The sequence below is a fragment of the Cygnus olor genome, chromosome 1 (genome assembly GCF_009769625.2).
Source record: "Cygnus olor isolate bCygOlo1 chromosome 1, bCygOlo1.pri.v2, whole genome shotgun sequence".
Taxonomy (NCBI): domain Eukaryota; kingdom Metazoa; phylum Chordata; class Aves; order Anseriformes; family Anatidae; genus Cygnus; species Cygnus olor.
In genome coordinates this window covers 185,966,087-185,992,739 of record NC_049169.1, presented here as the reverse complement: position 1 = coordinate 185,992,739, position 26,653 = coordinate 185,966,087, and the positions used below count along the sequence as shown (strand labels likewise).

At 39.4% G+C, this 26,653-nt stretch overlaps 3 protein-coding genes across 3 annotated transcripts in view; 2 read left to right on the top strand and 1 right to left on the bottom strand.

Annotated features, from left to right (window-relative positions):
* Window positions 1-10,695, top strand: part of FRY (FRY microtubule binding protein) — a 190,133-nt gene extending 179,438 nt beyond the window's left edge. Inside the window, 4 exon segments of the mRNA XM_040543874.1 lie at window positions 3,618-3,635; window positions 6,275-6,385; window positions 8,454-8,647; window positions 9,228-10,695. Of these exon segments, the coding sequence (XP_040399808.1) occupies window positions 3,618-3,635; window positions 6,275-6,385; window positions 8,454-8,647; window positions 9,228-9,486 (582 nt within the window). The 3' untranslated portion in view covers window positions 9,487-10,695.
* A 1,688-nt stretch (window positions 10,696-12,383) lies between these two features.
* On the bottom strand, window positions 12,384-14,760 carry ZAR1L (zygote arrest 1 like). The gene is made up of 4 exons (XM_040543873.1): window positions 14,106-14,760; window positions 13,871-13,963; window positions 13,644-13,718; window positions 12,384-13,218 (listed from the first exon to the last, which is right to left on the bottom strand). The coding sequence occupies exons 1-4, from the start codon at window positions 14,724-14,726 to the stop codon at window positions 13,075-13,077; spliced, it is 933 nt and encodes a 310-aa protein (XP_040399807.1). The 5' UTR covers window positions 14,727-14,760; the 3' UTR covers window positions 12,384-13,074.
* Window positions 14,761-17,419: 2,659 nt separating this feature from the next.
* The window catches only part of BRCA2 (BRCA2 DNA repair associated), a 40,342-nt gene continuing 31,108 nt past the window's right edge, over window positions 17,420-26,653 (top strand). The window contains exons 1-9 of the mRNA XM_040543867.1: window positions 17,420-17,548; window positions 18,261-18,367; window positions 19,236-19,478; window positions 21,584-21,689; window positions 22,483-22,535; window positions 22,640-22,680; window positions 22,763-22,874; window positions 24,450-24,505; window positions 25,436-25,550. Of these exons, the coding sequence (XP_040399801.1) occupies window positions 18,271-18,367; window positions 19,236-19,478; window positions 21,584-21,689; window positions 22,483-22,535; window positions 22,640-22,680; window positions 22,763-22,874; window positions 24,450-24,505; window positions 25,436-25,550 (823 nt within the window). The 5' untranslated portion in view covers window positions 17,420-17,548; window positions 18,261-18,270. The remainder of the gene's footprint in view (window positions 17,549-18,260; window positions 18,368-19,235; window positions 19,479-21,583; window positions 21,690-22,482; window positions 22,536-22,639; window positions 22,681-22,762; window positions 22,875-24,449; window positions 24,506-25,435; window positions 25,551-26,653) is intronic.

Genomic DNA, 26,653 nt, shown 5'->3' with positions numbered 1-26,653 from the left:
ACAGATGACTTAAATGGAGCTATGCCTGCCTATGGGGGTGGTTAGCTTGGCACCAGTTTCTCTAATCAGATTTTATTTCTAAATAATTGCACATGATTTGTTGACCATTGTTTCTGTTACTGAAAATGGGCAAAGGCAAAAATTGCTTGTTCTGACATTGAAGAAGCTTTAAATAGAAGTTGTCTAGATCAGCTGCTTGAGCTAGCAAATTTTCTGAAATTGGGTAATAGCTGAATGTCCCAGAATGTCTTTCCGCCCCTTATTCTTGCAGCAGACTGCATGATTTGTACGTCTTCAATTTGTAAGCTTTGATGCTATGTTCGATCATTTGATGCTGCAGAGTCTCAAGGACATAGGAGGCAGTTTATAGGCAAAGGTAACTGCATTTACTGGTTTGCTGTCTCTTCAGGTGTAACAGATGAGTAAAGCTATCAGTGTATTCTTGAACCCTACCAAACAGGGAGTTTTTTGTTTTGTTTTGTTTTTTATCCAGTCAAAGACTGGTTTGATGATTTATTTTTTTTTCTCATAAGGAGATACATGGAAGATCCTATTTTTTTTGTCATTTAGTACTAGCTAACTCAAGTAAGTATTTGTCTCCTATTGAGACATACAGCTTATTCAGTAAGTCCAAAGTCACCTTTCTTAAACCTTGCTCATCCCAAAGAACACAAGCTCATGAGCGTGGCTTCTACAAAGTCACACTGCTAGTGGATATTTAAAACATGCCGCATCCATTAAAAAACTTTGCTGGAAAAATTCAGAGTGTACTTGTTATGGGTTTCTCTGTGGCTAAAGTTCACTGACTCTGGGCCACCAACAAGGCTGGAGGTCTACTTCTTGGCACTGCAGTAATCTGGAGTTATACTGAGTCACACTAGAACTCAGGGCATAGTGAGTCTCACTATTAAATTAGAAGTTCTTAACAAATTTCTCTGTAATATCTGACTAATGTTGGACATATCCATGGACTGACAATGAGCTCAATTTGGCTCTTGCAGGCAGATTTTCTAGAGGACCACAGCTGGGTTTTAGCTTTCTCCTGACAGAACAGTTTAATTTCAAGGAGAGTGGATATTTAAGAATGCAGCAACATATGCTGTATCTCTCTTTTTGTCTCTGATACATATACCCACTTTCCTAGATTGTGGGGAAAAGCTTTTGTCTGCTGCAATATCAAGTCAAATAGAATACCTCAATAAAACGCACTTGCAATTAAAAACCCTTGCAGACAGCAATTATTTTGTTATGATGGGACTCTCCTGTGTCATTAAATGACTTTGTTGCCATCAAAGTTTCAGTATCTTAAGAAATAATTGTGTAACTCTCATCTCCTTTTAGTATGTAAAAATGATTCCTTGAAAAAAAAAAAAAAAAGCAAGAAGGCTGGTGACCTAAAGACTAGTATTTTGCTACCTTCTTGCTCTGCTAATAATACAGAACAGTAATTCCCTGTCTTAATAGAAAGATAAATCAAGGTGTTGCTGTTGAGGAGAACATTGGGCATGTTTCTTAGGTGTAGCATATGCTAGCTACGTTCAGTATCATTCAGTATAACATTCAGTATTTTCAGCTGCCAAAAACACTAATTGTGTAGTGTCATAGTTCCCTTACTGTAGGCATTAAACTAGAGATTGAGGAGAAGAGTGAAAGCTAGGAACATTCTGCATGAACCCTTGCTACTGGAGACTAAAAGAAACATCATTTAGTCCAAAAATTAGTATTTTCTCAACTTCCAAGGAATATTTCATTTTATGCTGAAAGAGAGAGGAAGATAAGTTACTATCATGAAATTGCAGAGCCATGTTGAGTTGACCATCAGTACTTTAGGGAGATTTTGTAGTACTGAAAGATCAGTATACTTTCTTCAAGTGAAGCAGGAAGGATTTTCATGTAAGGTGAAATCATCCCTCTGAATTCCCTTTTCCCCGAACCTCCTACTTTTTTTTTTATTTTTATTTTTTGGAAGCAGTAAAAAAAAAAAAAAAAAAACAGTTGTTTTCTGGGGAAAAAATGACCATGGAATTCACTTATTTGCTGCTTTTTTCCTTCTTTAAAGTGGCAAGTTAGAAATTATATATGGATTCCAGTGTTTTTGAAAGTCCAAGTGTAAACTGGTGGTATGCTAAGATTCAGAGGAGCCTAAGTGAGAGGCAGACAAGATTTGAAAAACAGAAATCAGCGTATCTGTGAATTTACTACAGCACAATGATCTGTCTGCTCTTGTCTTTTTATCTTAAACTTGGCTTTACAAAACTTAATTTACATAAACTGCATGGAAGCCAAGATATAAAGGAAGGTTTTTATAAGAGTACTAAATACTCTTAAAGTAAAAAAAAAAAAAAAAAAAAAAAAAACTATTCAAACAATGTTAAAGGCATAAAATTAAACATTACAGGAGCTAAAGCTTTGTTTGTCGTGGTTTTATTGATGGGTAGTGCAGAATTTGGGAAAATACTTTTCATACATTCTTTAGTTGTAAGGCCCATGGAAAGAAGCCAGACCGAAAGGCTTTGCTTGGCTATACCAAGTTAGCATTACTTGACATTTCTGTGTTTGCTGCCTTCGTGTTGAAGGTAAGGTAAATCATTTTAATAAGAACTTCAAATGTTTATTAACATTGTGCGCATACGCACTGACATCAGGCTGTAACTGGGCAGATGTCTTTGCAGTCTGTTAGTTACAACATTGACATAATTCCATTCATCTAAAATGTCATGAGAACATAGTATATATAAATAATAAGGAAAGCTGCCTGAAAAATGCACAGAATGCAACTGTTAGTTCTTGGTAAATAAAGAGGAACACTTCTTTTTTGAGGAGAGTTTATTTCTGAGACGTTAGTCTCTAATCTTTGAAATGCTAATGCGGGTAAATTAGAATTTTTATTGCTATTAAAACAAGAATTACACTGACATTTTAATAGTTCCAGAATTACAAATCAGTGAATCATTACTGGTGAGAGGAGGGAATACAAATCTGAACATGTGGCACTGCCATGTAGTCAAACCAAACTGGCATTTTCCATGGATTTTTTTTTCATATGATTGTCGTAAGTTACATGTGAAGTATTTCCACTGTAGTGTGCCAAGTAATAACTGCAGCAGTCACAAATCTTATCCTGTAAATTTCATCAGACTTATTACATTCAAAAGTATAAGTATTAATAAATAACATAATATATATACAGGACAAATTTCAGTTCTGTTAAATCACTTGAAAACCCTGCATAATGCTTTGAGCACTTTGCTCTATGAGTTCTTTTTAATAATAAGGAAAGGAAATTTAAATAAAAGTATTATTTCAAGAATTTTCTAACACAATTTCATTGTAAGCTCCTGAGCTACTGAGTGGGATGAATCAAAACTAATAAATATGAACGTCCAACTAAGGATGTTTAGATTGTAATTTACAGTTAGAATTAAGAGCTTGACTTTATTGAGTGCTGTGCATGTTGTATGTGATATTTCCAACCAGTTACCAGGTTGAGGCAAGCATTGCTAATACTGCTGACAAATTATGCTATTAAAGATGGGCTGTGCTTCCTATTGCATGCATTACACTGACACTATACTTTCTTTCCTTTCCTTTTCTCCTGTGCCATGCTTGCTGTGTAGCAAATGGAATCTCTTGCAGTAAGTTGAAGTTCTTTCATATTCTTTGTCCATCTGCAGATGGACTAATACACCCTGATTTTACTGGTTTATTTCTAAGCATGTTTTCCTTTTTTGCTACAATTTTCCTGTAGGATATGTGGTTCTACATGCAGTGACTAAAATAATTTACTAAGGTGTGTTCTGTGAAATCTAAAAATACTTTGCCAAAATTCTGACACTTTCATATTCTGTTTAAAATTGTCGTGTACATATTTTTTCAAAAATCAAGCCTTTGAATGAAATAATATGCTGGAGTGGAAGATCAGTTAATTGTTATATTAAAATTCCTATTTTTTTATTTGTCTCAATGAAAAACTACAATTTATAGTTGACAGTTGTTTAAAATCATTTTTGTTTATACGTTGATGAATACTTTCACTATTATTGGTTACTAATCCTTACTCAGGAAGAAAAATTATTTTTGCTTGATATAGTGACTAAATACAATGTTCAATTCAGCCTTAGTTCATCTTAATGCAGGTTAGCAGCCAGAAGGGTAACACTGAATTATCGTGTCCCAAGGACTAAAAAATGGTGTGTCACATGCCAAGCTATCGCAAAATAGATTTTTTTAATGTTATACCATGTCCTGGTTTTCAGTTAATCTTTAACTCCCTAACAACTTGAAGCATATGTGTGTTTAACTGCTAATTAGCACTACCAGTTCTCCAAAATTTGGGTAGGGTGAATTTGATCCCTACTGGATATCCTCGAGGTGTGTCCCTGCTACTGAACCAGGACCAGGGAGCGAGCGTGCCTCCCCGCGCCGGCATTACTGGTGCACTGTTGGCACCTTCCAGGGTTGGGGCGCCAGCCAGCCTCTGACATGCCCAAGTATCGTTCAAGAGAAACCAGAAGCCAGAGTCTTTTCTAGGAGGTTCTTCAGATAATCATTGTAGGAGGAGGAAGGTTCAAAACATAGATGCAAGCTTGGCAGTTCTGTGTGGCCTCAGTTACAGAGAACGGTCACCGAGCAAGTTTATTTGTCAAGTCCCTCATGCCCTTCCTCATTCTTTTGGCCACTGGAAGATTTAGTCTATGCCTGTAATTCACTTCTGTCCTAGCAGGTCACCCAAGTGTTCCCTTCCATTTTCCCCACTGCGGATGTGCCTGGCCAGGTTGCCCCCACCACCACCCAGTGCTCTCCTCCTGCTCCCACTCCTCCATCAACCACCCATGTGATGGAGTTCAGAGGGAGAATGGCTCTGCCTGGTTTTGGCAGTGCCCTTGGTTGACTTGTTCATGGCCAGGTAGCCTGAGGAACAAAGGTGAGGTCTTCCAAAGAACATCTCTTTTGACCTCAACCCTTGGGCTTGTCTGTCTCATAAAGAAATTTTGAGAACCAGAACGCTAAGGATATGGTTCTAATTTTGGCTTATTAATGGGAGCCCTGGCACTTACATATTGAAATGGATGTAAACAAACACTTCAGTCAAATTAATGCTTAGGATGTTTTTAAAGAGCTTTTTTCTTAGTATTTGTGCTGGCATTTGCACTGACCCTGATTCAGCAAATAGCCAAAATATACGCTAGTGGCCAAGCATGTGTCAAGTGCATTAAGAAGGCAAAGTCATTAATAGCATCTTCTTTTTTTTTCCATCATGTTTGGCATGAACCTCTGCTTTAGTTCCTCCAAACAAATGGAAAGATCACTGAGCTCACACTTGGTCACTGTGCCTGTAGAGAAGACAAATCAAATGTGGTTTGAAGTCTGCAAGTCTTTCCTGCTAAAGTGACAGGAAGCTTCTTGACTTGTACTTGCAGATTTTTTACTTCTGTAATTTGCCAAAGATGAAATATTCCTCCCTTCCCCACCATGATCCATCTGTGGAACTGCAAGATTGCTCCTCTTGATGACACACAGATACCAGGACCATTAGCATATTAACTTGGTGTCTCTGGCACACATGCCCATTTCATGTTACTTTGATGTGTCTGACACTTTGTGTGGTGCTGCACATCACTCCGGAAGAAACAAGTTAGTATTCATGTAAGAGTATCTACTTAGCTGGGAAAATAAATTGCAGAAGCCAGATGTCCTCTTACACATGAAACTCAGTCCATCTGTTGTATGGTTTCATTAAGATGGTGGAAAATCCACGAGCTGGCATTTCCTCCATCCCACTCCTGGCTGGATTTTATTTGCCTCTCTTCTTCTCCTCTCAGAGGAGCAGGCAGGAGCTTTGACTCTCTTGGACGATCACTTCATTGCTTCTCTACTGGATTTCCATCCTCTCAGAAGAGGTCTTTGACTATTTCTGATTTTTTTTAAAAAAAGTTTTATCTTCTGTGTGGCAAAGTCACTTCTCCCATATTCTGCCTGTGCTTTCCAGCTGCAGTGGGGTCAGTAAAGCTAACCTATATAAACTGCTTTGAGATTGGGGCTGATGTGTGCTACATGAGAGCTAGCAATTATAATTTTAATTTTCAATGTCTTTTATGATTTACCAGCAGAAGAATGAGCATTATTTGCTTTCTGAAGTAGTACATGACTATACTTTAGTAAAATTATGTTTTTTTGAAGAATTAAACTATCTCAAATGTGTTTTACTGATTATTAGAAACTATCCCAACTTACTGATCTTTGTTAATTAGTTCTTCTATAAATCTCTCCTTAGCAATTGGAACTGTGTCAGAGATTATATAAACTCCACTTCCAGCTGCTGTTGCTTTTTCAGTCCTACTGTAAACTTATCGGACAAGTGCATGAAGTCAGTTCCATGCCAGAGGTATGTAGCAAACTCTTATACTAAAAAACAGTCCTTAATTTCATGTTCTTACTCTTCTTTCCATGAACTTGCACCAAAGACCACACGATTTCACCCTGAACATGAGTCTGCAGACAAAATACTTTAGTATACCAGTATACCAGCATCCTCATTAAGGATTAGTTGAGATCCAGTATTTTTTGTAGTTGAATGTACTTTCAGAGACTGGTTTCTTCTGTAAATTGAGTCTTCAAAAGTCATTTCAGTCAGTGGTAATTAACTAGAATGATATATTGAATCTTAACTTTGCTCGCATGCTTTACATGTAAGGGAGTGCTCACATGGTGTAAACATCTGCAAATGAGTTTTGTTGTTTTTTTTTTTTTTAATTGAGGTTTTAATATTTAGGGGATATGAGCTTTCTTCACGCAAACAGAAAATCTCCCTTTCCTAGATCATAACTGACTTTATCTGGATTTTTGGAGACATATAGACCAGGAGTACTTGTTAGCATGACAGTAACAAAATAATGTGGTAAATTAATCTTAATATGGATGCAAAATTGAGGTTTTTACTGGAGTTATTTATTGTAATCTCCAGCCATATAAACTGTCTCCATTGCATATATGTTGTACTAGAAATGTCTGCAGCAGTTTTAAATGTTTTTGCATCCTCTTGTACCTGTGGAAACTAGGTGTTTAGTATAGAACTACTTTATATTTTGACTGCAAGTGTACCTCCTGATCCTGTTCAGTGGATAAACAAATTGAAATCAGTTAAATGCTTCCCAAGAGTGCTAAAAGTATTTTAAAAACATAATTAACAAAATCCTGTAATTTCATAAGTCTTTTTAATTCTGACATTTTTACAGGGATTCTTTAAGTATTTTTGACACAACACCCTATCTCTTTTGATCTAAATAGCTTTCTGGTTTTGGATATATCTATGTATCTTACATAAAGAAACACTTCACAAGGATACTGTTAGTCAAATTTATTGCCAACAATTGCATAAAAAAACAAACTGCTTTGAAAAACCTTTGAGGTGATCACTTTAAGTTGAACAATCGTCGTTTAAAGAAGGGTAGTAACATAACTTGCCATTCCATATATTTTTTTCCCTCCTGTTGAAGCGTATATATTTTAAACGATTGAGAAGTTAGTGCACTTTGCTTGTTGCTGTAAAACAAAATTTCAAGCTATAAAATATATTTTATGACAGATTCTGATATTTTACAGATTCTCTAGCAAATGGAGATGGTTTGTTTTGTTAGATGTGGTATAGTAGTACAAGGAGCTTGAATATTTATTGTGTCTTAAGAAACTGTTCTCCAGGCTGTCTTGTAATGCGACCAGGCTGCTTGCTTCTAAGAGAAGATAGGATACTAGGAATCTAGTGTTAGAGTAGCCTAAATTTTAGAAATGTTTTGTATCCTTCATTAGAGAATTGATTTCTGTAGCTGTTTAGCAGATGTCTTTTTTAGATTGTTATAAATGATGCACCCTATGGAAATGAAGAGCAACAATATGAGGAATAGCTGTTTCACCAGAAAAATAGAATTTTTTGCTGGAATCATAAGCTATTATTTAAGGGAAGGTCTGTTTTTAGTTCATGTGACAGTGGTTATTTCTAGCATATATGAGCATGTAAAGGTAGACCTATAACTTTTTAGCCTGGCAAAGGGTTAAATTCTGGTCCATCTGTTAATCATATCAGATCCTGCATGTGTTTTGTAAATAAATAACAACATCATTGCTAGGAGAGGTAAATGTTATTTTCACAAACTTTCCTGCCATGATATGAAAACAGTAGCAGAAATAAAAGATTATTCAGATGCGCTCTTGAATGTTAGCAAGCCAAAAGATTAAAGAAAGCTCAATGCATTTTAAAGCTACACAACAAAAAACTACACAAATCTGTAGTCTGTATTTCCTTATACTGAGCACAGAGACCAAGAAATGTCCTTGTGTTAAAATGGGGTCTTTTCCATAATGTGTACATCTAATGTGCTAATAAGAACAGATTTGAAATAACTACTCTCTTTGGTGCCTACCAAAATACCCATCTCATAATTTTCTCATTGGAACAGCTGTTAAACATGTCAAGAGAACTGAGCGAGTTGAAGAAAAATCTTAAGGATGCTACTGCCGCAATTGCAGCTGAGCCTCTGAATGTGGAATCTGAGCCCACATTCAATTCTACAGAAGCAGCTATTCAGTCCATGCTGGAGTGTTTGAAAAACAATGAACTTGTTAAAGCCGTCCGACAAATAAGAGAATGCAGGCAAGTTTTACTACATGGTTCCTGTTAGAATTCCATGTTATTGGAAAAGCATGCATTTATTATCCTCCTAACTTTATACTAAATATAATGTGCTGAGTCACCGTAATTTGTTTCATATTTTTCAACAAGGTACGTAGGGCACTGATATTATTAACTTTTGTGGGTGTGCACCACAAGTAACAATATCAAATTGGTAATACAAACACGGATGCTTACCACAGCGAAGATGTTTAATTGCATAGCACAGATGAAAAGTACTTCTGTGAGGCTCTTAAGAATCTTTTTATAGAGCCAATTCCTTAGCAAGTGTATGTCACTGGCATCAGCTAACATTCAGCCCAGTTTCACTTCACTTACTTGAATTAGTTTTCTTAAGGTTTTTGTTTTAGAAAACAGGAATTTGCTTTTATGTGATTTCAGTGTTTGATATCACTAACAAATGAGTTGCATAAAACAGTGAGTTATTTTGGTTTGTAAATATGTGCACGTCCATTCTCCTTTTAGAGCTCTCTGTCACCTGGTTTCAGTCTGTGCTAATACCCCATAATGATGCACGCATTCTCTTCCTCTTTGATTGCAGGATTTTGTGGCCCAATGATATTTTTGGAAGTAGCTCTGATGATGAAGTCCAGACACTACTGAACATTTATTTCCGACACCAAACCTTGGGTCAGACGGGCACCTATGCACTGGTGGGCTCTAACCAGAGCCTGACTGAAATCTGCACCAAATTAATGGAACTGAATATTGAGATCCGCGACATGATTCGCAGAGCCCAGAGTTACCGGGTCATCAATACTTTTCTTCCAGATTCCAGCGTTTCCGGCACAAGTCTCTGACAGGACTCTCGTGTCCTCTTTCAAGCTGGGAGTGCTGCCCTGCTGGAGTGAGGTGGCTCAATGTCTTCTCAGCCTTACAAAGGTTTGGTCAAACTGTACTCACTCTTGTTACATTTAGGATTTCTTCTAAAAAGATATGGGCTGAACTTCAAATGTGTAGCAATACTGTAAGGACAAAGGTAGCATAGAGCATCCAGGACAACATCCTTTGTTCTCTGTTGCACAAAAAATCAGTTAGCATTTCACTGAGCAACTGCAACTCACTACTGAAGAAGTGACTTCCATTGCATACCAAAGCCTACTACACTGAACAATACTTCCTTTATAGCAAATTAATTTTAGGTTGGCAGAAGTGCAATGTTTCCTTCATGAAATAATATTTTTTGTTAAAAAAAAAAGAAAAAAAAACTTGTACATTTTTTCCTTTTTTTCTCTTATTTGGTTGAGTGAAAGATGGGCAGAATGAAGCTGGCCACAGAATCTCGCAAACTTGTTGGTCAAAAGCTGAGAGCCTGTGTATATGAAACAAATTGTAAATGGACTACAATTTAATGTACACTGTAATTTGAATATTATTACTGTATCTTAAAACAACGAGCTGCTATGAAGTACATTTCCTAATGTTACTAGGCTACTGTCTCCGAAGGTACTGGATCACATTGCAGAGGTCTGTTCTTAGGCCCACAAGTATCATGAATGGTCTTGGTAGATTTTTCCTTTTTTTTTTCTTTTTTTTTAAAGGATCTTGACGGCTTTTTACTAGAGGGTTGCTTTTATGAATATATTTATATTAAAGGATGGTTGATCTAATTTAACTTGCCATTTTGTAGGAGAAAGTCCCATCACAGAGTCAAATCTTTTGAACTGTTAATGCATGCATATTTTTATTTAATATAAATTTTGAGTATAAAAAGTAAAAATATTAATGTGAAATGCAAGTTCTCATGTTAAGCTTCTTTAAAGAGATGTCCTATTTTATTTGTAATGTATATATATGTCATAACTGTATGTTCTTTTTCTTACATTTAACTGCTGTCCAGTGTTAAATGTATGCATGTAAATCTGTTGCACATCTGAGACACTTTTATTCTGACAACTATGTAACTTATTCACTCTGTAAATACACTTACCGTTTTTGTGAAGTAACTTTGGTTGATATTTGAATCAGTACATCCACTTAACTAAAATATAAAAGTCATATAATCACAACAGAGTATGTGCTAGTTGTGAAGACTGTGTTCTTATCTGAATCTATACAGCTGCCAAGGGTATGGATGATAAGCAGCCCCCAAAAGTCCCCTTTTTCATGGCTTATGGCAAATTTGTTCGTTAAAGTGACCAGTGAGAAGTGTAAAGATTATTTTCTTTCACACTCAGACTCAACCCAGAAGAGCACATTGACTAAAGCAGTTTCTTAACTAAAAAAAAAAAAAAAAATCCCAGTTGCAGGCTTATTTCTATTAAAAGCATCAATAATGAACCTATTAGTTCCAGAGTTAGTTTTCAGTCATTTTGTTTGTTTGTTTTCTAATGCTATAGGTAAAAGAAAATCTGTCCACACTGCAATATCAGCCTAGGTTCTGGGAATGCAGTAAAGTCCTCTCTCCTTTATCCCTTTTTCAGCTTGCTTGCACAAATTTAAATGGACACTCATAAACACTTGCACTGATGCATAAAAGGGGTGGAATCCACAGAGTGCTGCAGCCCCATTGTAGTTGCAGGACAAAATAAACACAGGGCAAATCCTTTTCAAAAGAGATGCTATTTATCACTGAGTTTTTCTTATGAGTAAACTAACCCACAATGGTTAGAGAAGTTTTCAAACATCAGTTACATATTTCCACTTTTGAAAGCTATTCAAAAACTGCAGCTGGGGTGGTCTGCAAAAATTTTAGTGCTCGGTGAAAGTTTTGAATGGTTCTGTCACTTTGCAAAGTTGTATTTTACAGATTGCAGGAAAAATCGAGTTTAAAGGGACAACAGGAAGTCATCCAGGCCCCTTGAAGCAGGAGCAGCCATGCAGTTATATCAGGTTACTCAGGCCATCCAGTTGAGTGTTGAAAACCCTCAAAGATGAAGAGTGCACAGCTGCACTGAAGAGCCGGGCTCCATCCTTCCTCAGTAATAACCGCCTCATGGGTACTTGTAAGCTACTGTTGGGTCTCACTGAAGTCTTTGCTTCTTCACACTGAACAAGCCCAGTTCCTTCAGCCTCCCCTCACACAGCAAGTGTTCCAACCCTGCAACCAGCTTGCTGGCCTCCACTGAACACATGACAGCTGATAAATATCTTTCACATATTGAGAGCCTAAACCAGATATGATAATGACAAAAGATGTGCTCTCATGAGCGCTAACTAACACGGTCAGTCACTTCCCCAGCTGTATTGGCTCTGCTTCTGTTGATAGGAGCCAGGATATTATTGCTGCCCTCTGCTGGCTCACACCCACCTCATTGGAATTTCTTCTTGTCTCTCCTAAAAATCACAAGGTTGCCTTCAGCCCATTTCCCCAGTCAGCTGAGATGCCTCTAAGTGGCAGCACTGTTCTCAGCTGCATTGGCTGGTTCCCTCAGCTTGGTGGCATCTGCAGATTTGCCAAGTGCATGCTGTTTCCTCTTTCACGTCACTGAAGTGGAGCAGGACAGGTCCCAGGCCATGCCTACTGTGGTACCCCACTTGTTACTGGCCTACAGGTAGAATCCCATTACCGTGTACAACATGATTCATTTGATCCTGCACAGAGATGGGAGCAGACCTTCTGAGGTTCTTTCCAACCTAAACTATCCTGTAGTGCTTCACATATACAACAAAGGCCATGATGCAGCAATCTGCCTTTCCTTGTATCATTTCTAGACTTGAGGAAGAATAGGAACCATATTCCCATCCGGGATTCTGGCTGCATTTTGTCTCCATGAAAACTGATTCAATTATTCACTTGTTACATTTGAGATGCCTTACAAGACTAGGAAGCTTCTGTCTCAGCTTTTATTCTAATTGGCAGGCACTGGGAGCTATTTTAGTGATATTAGTACACATTACCTCTGTAGAATTTATTATATACTAGATAACTCAGCCCAAAAAGTTTGAGATGATAGCTTATACTTCTCCCTCCTATTTAACAGACATGAATCAAAGACTGTATGTCAGAATAAGTAAACTTGTGTTTGATTTTTAAATATACATGTGGCAGGGAAGACGGCAGTATGTATGAGCTCCAACAAACACATGCAGATACATTTACCACAGATTTTATACACCAGAGCATTATTTGCATCTTCCACACTAGTTCAGTTTGAGTGAAGGGAGAAGTTACCTAAAAGTAGACTGAAAGCAAAGTCTCTTTTCTTTAGGAAAGTGAACAGGTTCCATTTCCTTACATATAAACTTTCTTCCTTGATTACAACAAGAGGAAACTAATAGGTAATAAACCAGTGCAAACTTTTATTGAACTTTATTAACATATATAATAGTTAAATATTTTATAAATACAAAAGTCCTTATCCATTATCCAATGCCAGGTCAAAAGCCTAAGGTCAAAACATTGCAAGAAGACTGACAAAGTGCAAGTGCAAAATGGGGCACGCAGATCAGACAATGTATTTGAAGCTGTAAGTGTTATCACAGGACAGCCTCTTGCCTCTGCAGCGACCACAAAGTTCTTGGCGATGAGGTCTCTTGAGATCAATGTGCCTTTTCTTCTGAGGGCAGGAGCAACGAGTCTTCGAACAGGTCTTAGGAAAGACATTAGTAGTAGATCAAATGAGTGCACTTTGTTAGACTGACATTTGTTTTCCCTTAATCATAGAATCATACTTGAGCTGAAATGCTTAAAAGAGCTTTTGTGGTAAAAAAAAAAAAAGCTGTAAAGTTGTAAGAGCCTTCTCATCTAGAAATACTGGTCAAAACCCTATCTATCCTGCATGTGGCAAGACAGGATGGTGTAGGAAGAGAGAACCATTCACATAAGCTATCTACAAGATGGCGACCTATGCTATTACACCATTCCCAAATAAGGCTTCTAGTACTTCAACAGAAAATTCTCTTCCAGGTAAAGTCAGTAAGAAATTCAGCAACTGTAAACGATTGGAGTTCATCGCAAACTGGGGCAGTCTTACCACAATACAGAAACCTACTGTAAAAAAATACTGTAACCTACCTGGCACTGGATTGCTTCCACACGATAGGGATTGAAGCCCTTCTGGCATTTGCGACAGAACTGTTTGAAGTACACCTAAGAAAAACAAGTTCTCAGTTACTACTGAGACTTACTCAGGATGTCGAATATGGCTGTCCTAAATTTGTGCCAAAAACATGATTTCTCAGATTGTGTTGTACTTACAATCATCAGGAACAAGAAAAGACTTGATGTTACAAGTTAATTACCTTGTTACTTCCAGAAATGCACCACACATAAGCACTCTCCCATCTGGTCTTGCAGTCTTTACAGTGGAAATAGCCGTACTTCTGCTCCAAGAACTGTGGGGAGATAAGGGGTCACTCAGCAGCCCCCCGGCCACCTGGCCCAGCTCCCCTTACACCACCACCCACCTCCACGGCTGGGGGGCTCAGACCTGGAGGGAAGGGGGGGGTGGGGGGGGCACCACTGTGCCTTGCACACCTGGAAAGCTGCCCGGCGGCCAGGGGCTGCGGCTTCTTCCCGTGACGCCTTCGACTGCCCCTCGGTCGGCGGAATGGCTGCTGCCTGGTCATCCTGCTGCTCCCCACCACCATCTTCTGCCTTCTGCTCCTCAGGGGTGGCCACAGCCGCCTCATCCTTCTCATGGGACCCCGCAGCTTCGGGCAGCGTGAAGAGGCGGCGGTCCAGCACAGGTGAGTAGAGGGCCATGTGCCCACGGGCACAGAAGCCAACAGGGCTGAGAGGGCAGCCGGTGGGCAGTGTGCGAGGACCAAGCGAGCACTGCACAGCAGCATCAGCCCGGGGGTTCACCTGCACCCCGACCTCCCTGGTGTTGGCTCGGCGGAGCCGGGGGGTCAGTCCTGGGCTCACCTGCGACAGCAGGGCCTTCAGGTGGGCCCGGCGGTAGCTGTCCAGGTATTCAGAGGTCAGCGGGGTGGGGGGCCCCCCAAGGAAGGGACCGAGCCCAGTGCTCTTGCTCTGCTTCCAGCTGGGCTGCTTCAGCGCTGGGTCCCCGCCACGGCCTGGTGTCATGCCACCCCTAAAGGTCTGGTCCCTAAAGCTCTGGTAGGTGCTGAATGGTGGGTAGACAAAGCCCTCCATGGCTGCACCTGCAGAGAAATCAGTTCTAGGAGGGCTCCCAGCCCTGCCTTTATCTGGTCTTGGAGAGATGGTGTTAATTGCTGCTAACTGATGGGGAAATTGGGCCCAGCTGGCTGGAGGCTGATTGCAAGGGAACAGCTACCAGGCCTGCCATCCTCTCTGCTCTCTGATTGTCCCTGGCCATGAAGTCGCTGCTCCAGCCATGGGCTTTCCTCCCGTGCCTAATTTAGGGTACAGAGCCTGCCTGTCCCTTTGCCAAGGGCACACGGCCCAACCTGCTCTGCTTCTGGAGGCTTCATCGGTGGCTTCGTGCAGGAAATGTTGCTCCAGGGTTAGATGTAATGATCCATCCTGGGCCCTGTAAATCCTCATTTGCTCAGGAAGCTGCGAGTCAATGAAGGTCTCTGCAGAGCTGTGTGATCAGAAAGCTGCACCAGCCCACCAGACCCTGCGGAGACTGAACACAGCTCAGCCATAGCTGGGGCAAACGGAGCCGTCACGGTGACGGAAAGTCTGCTTGCTGGCCATTCCCTCTGTTAAAGGTCTTAAAAAAAGGAAAAAGGGTCTGGGAAACTAACAAAGCCCAGATAAACGGGATATGCCACAAACAGCCGAGCAAACAATGAGGGCCGTTAATCTTTTAAAAGAAGTCGTTGTCATTGCTAAAAGTTCTGAACACGCCCATTACTTAAGGATTGCCTACCTACAGCTTTTCTATCAACTGTGTTGTTTTAGAAAAAGATGGGGTATACTTCAGTTCCTGCAAAACTCCAGAGGGAAAACAGTTACACCAGGAAAAGTGGCTTAATATCTGTGCAATAAAATAAATTATAGCAATACAAGTACTTACATATTAGACTAATAGTCCTTTGGTAATTACATCACTTTATTTACGTCAATTCTAAGGTAACATAATTAACATTATTAAATCATGTAAACAGCGTATGTGAATCTTTAGAGACTAAAGAATCCCCAAATCCTTGGACTTGCTGTGATGCTAAATAATTCCTTTGCACGACTCCTCACCATCTTTATAAAAGCATAGCATTATAAAATCCAATGGGCCAGCAAAGGAGGGGCTAGAGAAGAACAGGTAGGGATGATGCCTTTAAACTTTCACACTGTGTATAAGAAAGATCCTTTCAAGTGTCTGAATTCTTGGTAGAAAACATTTTTACAGAACAAAAATGGATTAAGATTCAAGAATAACACAGTTAAAAACAAGATGGGTCAAGGTTGCACACTATGTTTGGATTTTCAAAGTACCATCCATATCAACTCAATGGAAAAAAAATAAAATAGTGAAGCAGATTGAGCAGATTGAGAATAAAATGGAAACTACATACTATCACCCAAAATATGTATGGCTTCTTCTACAATGCTATGGGAAGAAGCAGTTATTGCACATCCACAGGGCTCTGCAGGATTAAAGGAAACTAACTAAGTTTGCTGGAAGGAGAAGGGACACAGAAAATTATCGTGTGAAGAGAATCTGGAGGTGACACATGAGTAAGGAGGCATGATAAAACTGTAAAATAATGACTGGTATGGATAGGTAACTAGAAGCCCTTTTATAACACAAGGGCAGGTGGACATGCAGCTAGAATGAAAGATGGCTAACCCAAAATTGGCCATTGGAAGAATTTTCCACCCAACTTGAAGTTATTTTATGGACTCCTTGCTGAGGCCAAGAAGGTATCAAGGGTCAAAATGGGGATGGGCGTGTATCCAGAGGATAACAGTATTTTATACTAGCCATAATAACAACAACCTCCGTAATAAATTTCATGTTTTGAGGCCTACAAAAGCACCTAACTAAAAAGATTGGGTTGAGATCCTCCCAGGCAATGACACTCCACCACAGTATCGCTTGCTGTAAGACTTCTGAGACTTTTTTTCTGGGGCATTGGTGTTAACTGCCAGTAAATGGTTGGACCATGTCAACCTTGGATACAACCCTTGGTCCTGCATGCGTGTAGGGATGTGTGAATAAAAGGATGACTTTTGGATCAGAGTATAGGGACTGAAAAGCAAGATCAGTGAATATAGAGGGTTGATGTCTAGTCAGCAAGGCGTTTTCTGGGAAGGGATGAGATGTTATTTTCATACAGCATACATTTTTTTTTTATCTAAGCCTTTACTTTCTAATTTCCATTTACTTTCTAATAAAGATTTTTATGAGACGGCTGTTACATGGGTTACATGGGTTACATGGGTTATTTTATACAGCCTTTTATCAAAGAGAAAACCAATCCTCCCTTAAGAAGAATTACTCTAGAAATAGGTTTTCCGTATGCTGCTATTGTTAAAGAGAACTTGGGCAGAAACATTTTATCCCTCAGAGTAGCGGACACCCAAAGGTGCAGTGAACCCATCGCTGTGCCGACACACAGCGCCGGTGCCACCACAGACACACCCTTGTAGCGGGGAGGACGCTCCCTGTTTGTGTCGTGGGAAACCGCACGCGTAGGGAAAGCATTTACACAACAGGTTCTGTTCTCGCTCGGTTTTCCCTCCGCCTCCCCGACCCGCCGAGCCGCGCTGAGGGGAGGAGCGAGCCCCGCGCCACCCACCCGCCAGGCGCTGAGGCGAGGCGGTGACCGCCATTTCCCCGCCCCCCGCCCGGCACGGCGGGAACGGCGGCCGGCCTGCGCGCGCACGCGCGGCTTGTGACGGAGCGTTGGCGCCGGGATTGGAACGGCGGCGGGCGCGGGGGCGCGCGGCTCGGGGGCGCGCAGCGGAGCGCGGCCCCGGGGGAGGCAGGCCCCGGGCGTGAGGCGATGCGGCGGCGGCCGCCGTGCCCTGCCGGGGGCCGGAGGGAGGTAAAGGTCCCGGGCTGAGGGAGGGCGGCTGCGAGGGGCGGGGGGCGAGGGGCGAGGCAGGTGGGATGCCTCCCCTTCTGGAGCCTGCTTCTGAGGTGGGTCCCAGTTTGTCAGGCTTGAAGTGAATGGCTTAAAGAGTGTATATTATATATTATCAGGTGTTTGTCTTTCAGCAAAGGGCTTAAAGAATATATACTATATGAGTATATACACTTCTACAGGTGTGTATAGGGCATCTGTCACGAGGGGAGCTGGCTTTATGGCAGGAGAAGTGAAACGTGTCACGATGAAGGTATCCCAAAACACACAGGAGAGCCTTCCTGCAGTCTGTGCCCTTCTCGTGAACACGGCTGTGAAGCTGGCAGTGCCTCACAGGCCGCTCGGTGGGTGAGCTGTGGCTGTGCGAGGACACACCAGGGCTGTCACTGGCCTGGTGTGAAGGAGCGGCTGTGGGCAGCTTGCTCTACCTGGAATGCTTCAAAAGTATCCTCCCAGTCCTGTATTTTGTCTGGTATTTGTTGAATATTCATATTATCTCCAATGTAAGTCCTCACACTCACTTGTTTTCGTACCATGGTCACCATTACAGTGGACGGGTACCGCACAGCCTCATCACACCCGCCAAGAGATGCAGGAGAGCAGGGTTAGGAGCTGCCCAGCTCACCTCACTGGGAATGGGACCACCAGACAGAGCATTCTAATTTCTCCCCAGATTTCTCAACATGCGTTCCAGTAATCTTACGGATAAGAAAATGGCTTGCAGATCTGTGGAAAGACCAACCTTCTTTGAAATATTTAAGACGCGTTGCAGTGATTCAGGTAGAGCATAACTACACTAAACATGTTCTGTTAGGATTTCTTCCTGGACATTGATATTTTATACACAATTGCTGTAAGCTGTACATTCCATATAGAAGTACTATGCAACTTGTTAGCTGTTGTGCTTGCCCCAAATCTCTATTTGCCATTACCTACTTTTTTAATACAATTATCTTAATTGTAGTTTTTTTCATAATGTGTGTTCAGTTGCTTTTTTGTACTTTTTTTTTTTTTTTTTACCTGGGTTTCCTTATGTACTTGAATGCAGGCCAAGTTTAGTCTTTTGCCAAATGTGTCAACAGTAGTATATCTCAATGTTAAAAGGAACCTGTTTAACTTGCCAGTCTGAGAAAAATAAGGGATAAACTAAACTTAAAAGACTTTGAACAAACTGGATATTTATCTGCTCTTTGGTTAGTTTTGCTAATGGTCTTAGAAGTTTAGCAGACTTTTTTTTAACACTTTGCGGGTATCAGAATTCAGAGCTATCTAGAATCATAATAAGCAGAATTATGGCAGTGGAATCAGAGAATCACTTAGGGTAGAAAAGGCCTCCAAGATCATCAAGTCCAGCTGTTAAAGTTGGTAAGGAGTAAGTTACACTGTTAAAGTTGGAGGGGATAAAGCATTTTCTTGCTGGCATGTAAATGCCTAATAAATTTTTGCATTCTGTATACAGCATTAATTTTGTATTAATTTACAACTAATTATGTCCTTTTGTGCATGTCATATTGAATGGAGATTGCCATATTAATGTGGAAATATAGTTTAATAACATACAAACTCATACCTTTTACCATACGTTATTTGCATGAGATTTGGCAGGTTTCTTTTTTATTAATGTGGTTTTCTCTGTTTTTCTTCACAGACTTAGGGCCTATAAGTCTCAACTGGTTTGAAGAACTCAGCTCAGAAGCACCCCCATATGAACCTAAATTGTTAGGAGAACTTGATGGTCCCATCGATCAAACTTCTTTTAAAACTCCAAAGGCAAAACCCTTCACGTACAGCCAGCTGGCATCAACTCCACCGATTTTTAAAGAACAAAATACAATAATGCCACCTTTTTCTTCTCCTGGAAGAGAACTGGATCAGAAAAAAATAGGAACAAGTGAGTAGATTTTTGCAAAACTGTACGTTTAAAGGCTTCTTGTGTGCTCCAGACATGAGGGACTTTTCTTTTTTTTTTTTTTTTTAAACCTTTGTTGTTTGCTGGTGACTCTTAATGTAATAGATAATGCTACTGTAGAAATTGTATAAACAAAATGCTTAGCCTTAGTAGGCTTGTGAAGACCACTTCTAAAAATGTAGAATTAATCTTAATGAATTCAGCCTGACAATAAGCTGATAATGCATGCATGCACGCAGAGTACACTGTAGAAACTGATCCTAGTCCCAGTACTCTACATGCTGTTAATACAAGGATTATATGAGCTTATTGGTGTGGTGACTGAGAACCAGAGTGAGTTTTACTATGTTTGACTTTTGTTTTACACAAAATATCTGAAAAATATTTTCACGAGAGAGGGTGATGTTTATCATGCTGAAATGTGAGATAGTAGGAAGCTCCTTAAGCTGTCTTAGAAAGATTTAAATACTAAGCTCTTTGAGTTAGCAAAACTGTAAGACACAAGAAAAAAAGTGACAGAACTCCTTTCCAAATGGAAGAGAGTAAGTTCTATGTTGGTACTTCTCATGACGTTATTTCCAAATCCCATGTATGTCATGAAAGTGCATGTTACTCTGCTCCTTTTTAATATACCAGCTAATCATAGTACCCATTCTTCTTGGACAGAAAGATTAATGTTTTCTATGGAGAATATGTGCAACGTTGTATGTAAGACACTTTTCTGTGGAAGAATATAGAACCCCTTTCCTGCAGTTATCTCATTTGTACATCTACTGTGTCTGTGTTGTGTCCTCCTACCGACAAGAGGAGCTTTTCTCAACAGGTTATGTGGGACACTCCTTACTTCTGGAGTTATTCTTAGATCCTAAACAGAGCTTTTAAAGGTGTCGAACTGTTTCTGTTCCAATAGAGCTTTACACCATTGCTTCCATGGAATGCTGTTACCCTGTTCTTTTCTCTTAAGTTTATTGTTGAACTTGTGCTCAACTTAGGTGACCGTGTTTCTTCTAACCTCAGCTATTCAGGCTTAAACAGCATTAAGTCCCTAGTGAATTCTTGGTAGCACTTCCTAAGACGGAAACAAAGGAGACCTACTGTCTCATTTGAAACCCCTTTCTGTTTCAAAGGGGTTACTTTAGCTCTGTGGATGCTTGTTTACACTCCTTAGTGAAAGGAAGAAGGTTATTACTAAAGTTTCTGTGGTTACCTGTGGCTGGCCTGAGGTCTTTTTCTCCCAGTTTTATTGGTTGTAGTCAGCTGGCTCACACACCTGGGTTTCCTTCTTGTGAAAGTGAGAGCATGGATGGAAGCTAATGGATTTCACCTTAATGTGGTACTGGGATGCAGGCGTGCTGTGGACTCAGGAATTTAGAAGCAGAGAGAAATACGGAAACCTAGGTGTAATTTCTGAGATAGGAATCACTTGGAAACTTCTGACTGGGAATTGTTTTGAGTGGATGCTTGCTCATGTAAGAGGTTCCTTGTTGAGAGGATTCTGCTGCTTTGGTGGGCATACTTTCTCTTTTATATGCAGAGCACAGCATAAAAATATCTGCCAGTACCAGAGGCAGCACCTCCAATAACAGTTCCAGAAAAAAAAAAAAAAAAAAATATATATATATATATATATATATATATATATTACTTAATGCTGCTTATTCTAATTAAGAATTCTTATATGTCTTAAGTAAATTTGAGAGAGAGATGATGAAAAGTCATGCTTTTGTGTACTAAGTTTCTTCTAATGGTAACTTCTACAAGGACAAGACATGCGCAACACAGTATATATGCACATCATACTAAAACTGAGTGTGTAACTTGACTAATATCTTGGAAGTACACCGAAACATTTATCAATTAAGGTGACAAAATGAGTTATTTTTGGTGGTGTGTGTGCATTTGGCATAAATATATTCATTTTTGTTTGGATATAGAATTTGAATATGCTCAAAACACTAGGGAAGGTCGCATTAGATGTGATTTTTGGTACTAAAAATCAGGCTTTGTATAATATTTAAAGCTTATATTTACACTTCAAAATTGAAATAGTTACTGTAAGATTGTGTTGATTATTATATTCTTTTTAGGCAGAGAGAATTTTACAAGTCCAAGTATCATAGGAAGAAAAAGAGATCAAGAAAATGAAATACTGGCTTCTCCTCTTGGTACCTGCCACAACTTCCTTGCTGCCAGGTATCCTGATGTGTCAATGCAGTATAAAATAAACTGGATTTTAAGCAAAAAGCAGTATTAAAACCACTGTATTCATCTGGTAGACTTCTTCAGAGCAGTGAATAAATCTTTCATATTTTGTATGTTTCTGATACTTATAGGTTGCTAAGAATTGAAAATAAAATGCTAGCTAGTTCTGGAAACTTTGCTTGTAGGTGTTCTTGCTATCTATTTTTCTATTCCTTTGTAGCTGGCATTTGACAGTTGTTAACACTGTTTCAGCTTCCCAAGTCCTGGATATCCAGCGCAAGTAATAGCAGTAGTGCTGTACCATGTGTTTCTAAAGTAGTAACTTGTAAAGCTATTTATAATATTTACTGTGATTTTTTTTAGTAATGGCCTCAGTTTCTACATCTGATAGCATATTTTTCCATTTAATCTGCTCAAAGTGCTCATGTTGGTTATAAAGAACAGTTAAGCGATTTATTTAATTGAAATAAATTGGGCCAATTTCCATGGTTTCATACAGCATGTTAAAAATGCATAAATTGTATTGAAATCTAGCATAATATTTGTCAGACAAGTATTGAAAATTAACATTTCACAAAAGAGGCATTTTATAGTTTGACATAAACATATGGTAAGCTTTAAAATACTAACTGGTGGTTAGAAGAAATCTACGTTTTATTTAGTCAGAGAAACAGTTCTGATTGCAAAGAGAAAATAATGGAGGCAGTAAAGTACATAATGTCTGCTATAAATATTTATTACTTTCAGAAATTGATGAGTGAAATTATTTTTTTGTTGTTGGCAGCCCAGCTATTTTAAGGAATGCTTACAGAACACCGCAGAGAAGTAATATTCCTGGTTTGTATTTTCACTTTTTGGTTTTACGAAATACCTGATGTCTGTAGATGTAAGTCCTCATTTCTTAGACTAACCTTTTTGTACTTATTACATAATTTTTTTAGGACCATATGGAAGCTTGTTTTGCACACCAAAATTTTTGGAGGTAAATATTTTATTCCTGCATTTTGCTTTCTTTTCCTTAGTGTGTTTAGAGTTCTGTATAGGAATAATAAATGTATTTTTAGGTCCGAACTCCAAAACGTATTTCTGAAAGTCTGGGGGCAGAAGTGGATCCAGATATGTCCTGGTCAAGTTCTTTAGCTACGCCTCCTACACTTGGTGCAACAGTAATCATAGGTAATTCTAAAAATGAACAGTTGCTAAGGGTTAAAACGTCTGGTTTTGATGCTGGAAGTTCACTGAGTGTGAATTTCTTTGTTTTTATTTTTTTCCTTTTACTTATCTATTTTAAAGGACTAAACTCTTACAATGATGCTTTGTGGGTGACTTTAAATAATGTAACCCTAAATGGAAGAAATGAAATTAAGTGCATCTTTGCTTTCCAAAAGTTTTTTTTTTCTGTACAAGGCCTTAGGGAATATTCATTTAGGAACAACATAACAAAGCCTAGAAAGAGGATTGGGTAATGATTCCGTATATTTGCTCCATCACAAAACTAGATACCTGTTAGGTTAAGTCGTGTGAGTACGTTTATTAAGTTTAAGGACGGAGCTTGTTGAGTAAACTTCCCGGCAGCCATGCTGGCTTCAGCATTTTAAGCCCTCTCTCTGTGCTCACCATTGTATTGATGCAGGTAGGACGGACTGAGATACTCATCCAATTGCAGACCCTATTTCCTAGGTTATTCAGACAGGGCAACTCCTGGGCTTTATTTACAGTGCAGCTGCACAAACAGCGGTGCCTGCATAACTGAGGGTGAGAGTGAGTGGGTGATGGCTGCTTAGGTGGCACTTGGGTCAAGGCTTGACGTTTAGCACCTCTAAAGTGTTGCTGCAAGTAGAATTTCTTTAGTGTGATAAACAAGCAAAACGAAATTTGACTTTGAAACTTTAAATGTCTACAAACGTAAACCATGTGCATGCAAAGCACCTAAAGCATATTAAGAATGCATGCAAGAATTGGGGATCCCCTCTGTCAGTAGGTAGGGGGTGGTACTCTTCATGAGGCTACTGAATTGTGTCATTTGGGGCATTCATGGCTTCAGAAAGATGTGACTTGGAAAGAAAGTACCCATAACTGTAAGCTACTCTTCTGAGAAATGAGTTCTGGTTTGAACTCTTGTAGTCTCACTTTCTGGATGAGCATACTAGTTTGCAGTCCTTACACCCGCTTTCTACTGTCTGTCTTCTGTAAAAGGAGAAAGTGAGTCATTTGGCTGTTACAAGAGGGGCTTCAGTTACTAATCTTGATACCACGTGGTAGCCCAGATGTCATGTTTATGAAAGGTGTTACTGCAAAATACAGCTCTTCGTAAGGCATCTTAAAAGTAGGGTTCACGCACTCCTTTTGTCATGTAGGTGAAAAGATATTCCTGTTCGGTGGAAATGGAAGGCGAAGGAAGAAAAGTCAAATTCCTTACAGAAACTTGAAGATCTTATCGAGATCCCATGACAGAAAAAAATAGAGTAGTGCCATGAGTAACCTCTGGAAAGGGGACTGGTGGCAGCAGCAGCCACATGCTATGGTTTCGGGTGTTTTATGCTGTTATGAAACTGCATACTGTCCCTCAGACCCACCTGCAGGATGTTTTAATTAGAACTTTTCGTTACTTTTATTAGTATTTTGTTTACATATTTCAGTTGCATTTAAAATAATCAAAAGAAAACCCTCCCAAAGCACAACTTTATTTGAACGTGTTTGGCAAATTCACTTAGGAGCAAATGAACTGACTTCTCTGTCTTTCTTCTAAAGCTAGGGAGACCGATTCTATTTCTGGACTAAAGCAACAGGATGAAAGAGCTGAGATAGTAAGTGGTTTTAAGAGCTATGCTCTTCTTTAATTTCAGCTAAGCTGTTTAGTTTTATGCTTAGATCCCTTGAGCCAAGAACAAATAATTCTGCCATTTTCATTCCAGGCCCTTCTGTCTGGCTATTTTAAAAACTTACTGCTCACAAAACTAAGGTTGCAAAGCATGACTGTATTTTCAAAAATAACTCCTTTTGAGGAATATTTTCACTGTGTTTAAAATATAAATTAATAAGTAAAAAAACAAAGCTTGAATTGAGCTGCAGTGGGAGTCATGCAAAGAGAAATCAAAGCTAGGAATTGCAATATACTACTTATCTGAGGGTTTGTTTGCTCAGCTGTATTCCCCCTTCTGTCAAAGCTCTGAGAGTTATAATTTGGCTTACATTGTCCAATAAGTTCTTGTACTCAACCGTTTTCCCAGGAGTTAAAATTGAGAATTAATTTCACTCCTTCGTTAGGAAGGGGAGAGTTCCCACTTAATTTTAAATTGACTCCATGTATATGAAAGCTGGACGATTATTCAGACTAAAGAACAGAAACATCACTAGTGGGATATTGTTACAAATTTACACTTCATTCTTAATACCTGAAAATTCACAGCTAATACTTGGTAACCGTTGGTTTGTTTTAAAAACAAACTATAAAAACACGAAGTCTTTCTCCTTCGTTCCTTTTTGAGAGACTTTGCTTGTTGTATACTGCTGAAGCCATTCGCTGCCCACATTGCTCTGTGTTGGTTGCAGAGTGGAATCTGGTTTTCATTGGAAATGGAGATCATCAGCTTACTTGTTTACAAGAAGTATATGTATTAAAGCACTCCTTTTTATTGTAAGAGATGCAGAATTACTCAGGTATTGCAGCTGTTCAGTTGGGTGCTTTACTCCTGCTGCCACTGGTGTATACAACAGCTGATATCTTTGGTTTACAGGTTTTGCACAACTTTTCTTCTGACCATGATGAATGTCCTGGGAAGAATGATACCAGTCTGCTGTCCGTACCAGAGACAGTAAAGCTAAATGCTGAAGATGTTACCAAAGATTTTGGTATGTATTGATGCTTTACTAGTGTTACTGAGCATATTGTGAAGCAAGACTGAGGGTTAAGTTACATGGTATGTCTTGAGCTGACCTTACAGCTTATTTCCTCTGCCAGCTGTGGATTCTCACTTCCTGAATTTGTTGGCCGTTGTAAAACTATCCTGGCAATAAAAAGAAAAAAGTCAATTTCTGTTAAATCAATGAATCAAACCAGGCTACCATGTCATTGGATGACAACCACCTTTGTGCTGGTACAAGTGAAGGTGTAAGGCCATATGGGAGAGCTGAGAGAGAAAAAAGGTACGGGGCAAGACTACTACTGGCTATAGGATAGGTTTAGTTTAAACGTGAACTTTCAGCCTGATGCTCATTATTCTGTGGTGAGTTTGTTTTTTATTCTTGCTATATATCCTTTCTTTATTGATGTATTAGTAGTTCAAAACATGACAAATCCTTTAGGAAAAATGAATGTTATCTTTTTAATGAATGCAGAAAATACTTAGACAAGGAAAAAGAAATGTCGATTCTGTGGTCTAATGTTCATTAGCCAACAAGTGAAAATATACACTCGAGTTTGATCTTTTTGATTTTGTTGAGAAATGGTGGCAGAAGGGAAGAATGTTAACAGAGAAATTTATTAAGCATGCATGGGTGTAGAAGGGTGTTGTAGAGATTGACACAGACTAGATGAAGTGATGTATGAGGAGGATGTCTTTAGGATTTTGTGTCTCCTCCTTAACTGAAGGGAATGCCCTAAAAACACTGTTCCGTGATAAATGTGAGAATTGTGACATAAATAATCAGGTTAACATTGGACAAGGAAGGCTGAGAATGCTGGGCTCAGGAACCGCTGTGGGTTGCAGAGCGATACATGCTCCTCCTTGTGTGTTGTAGGTTCGAGCATGCTGAGAAAAAAATGGGGGTGGTGGTAAACATAATCAAGCCATTTGTAGTCAGTAAAATGCTTTTAGAAATAAAGGACTAATTAATCCCCTGTGCTGCATTCCAAAATGCATTATTACACACCATACTACATTAGAAAAGCCTGGTGACAATAATGTAAATAGTTAAAAACAAGAGGAAGAAGAAACCTTTTGTTTTTTCTAAGT

Coding starts and splice junctions, on each gene's coding strand:
- ZAR1L (XM_040543873.1), bottom strand. CDS start 14,726: ATGGAGGGCTTTGTCTACCCACCATTCAGCACCTACCAGAGCTTTAGG. Junction 13,964..14,105: donor GCCGCCGGGCAGCTTTCCAG/GTGTGCAAGGCA, acceptor ATCTCCCCACAG/TTCTTGGAGCAGAAGTACGG. Junction 13,219..13,643: donor TGGAAGCAATCCAGTGCCAG/GTAGGTTACAGT, acceptor GTCTTTCCTAAG/ACCTGTTCGAAGACTCGTTG.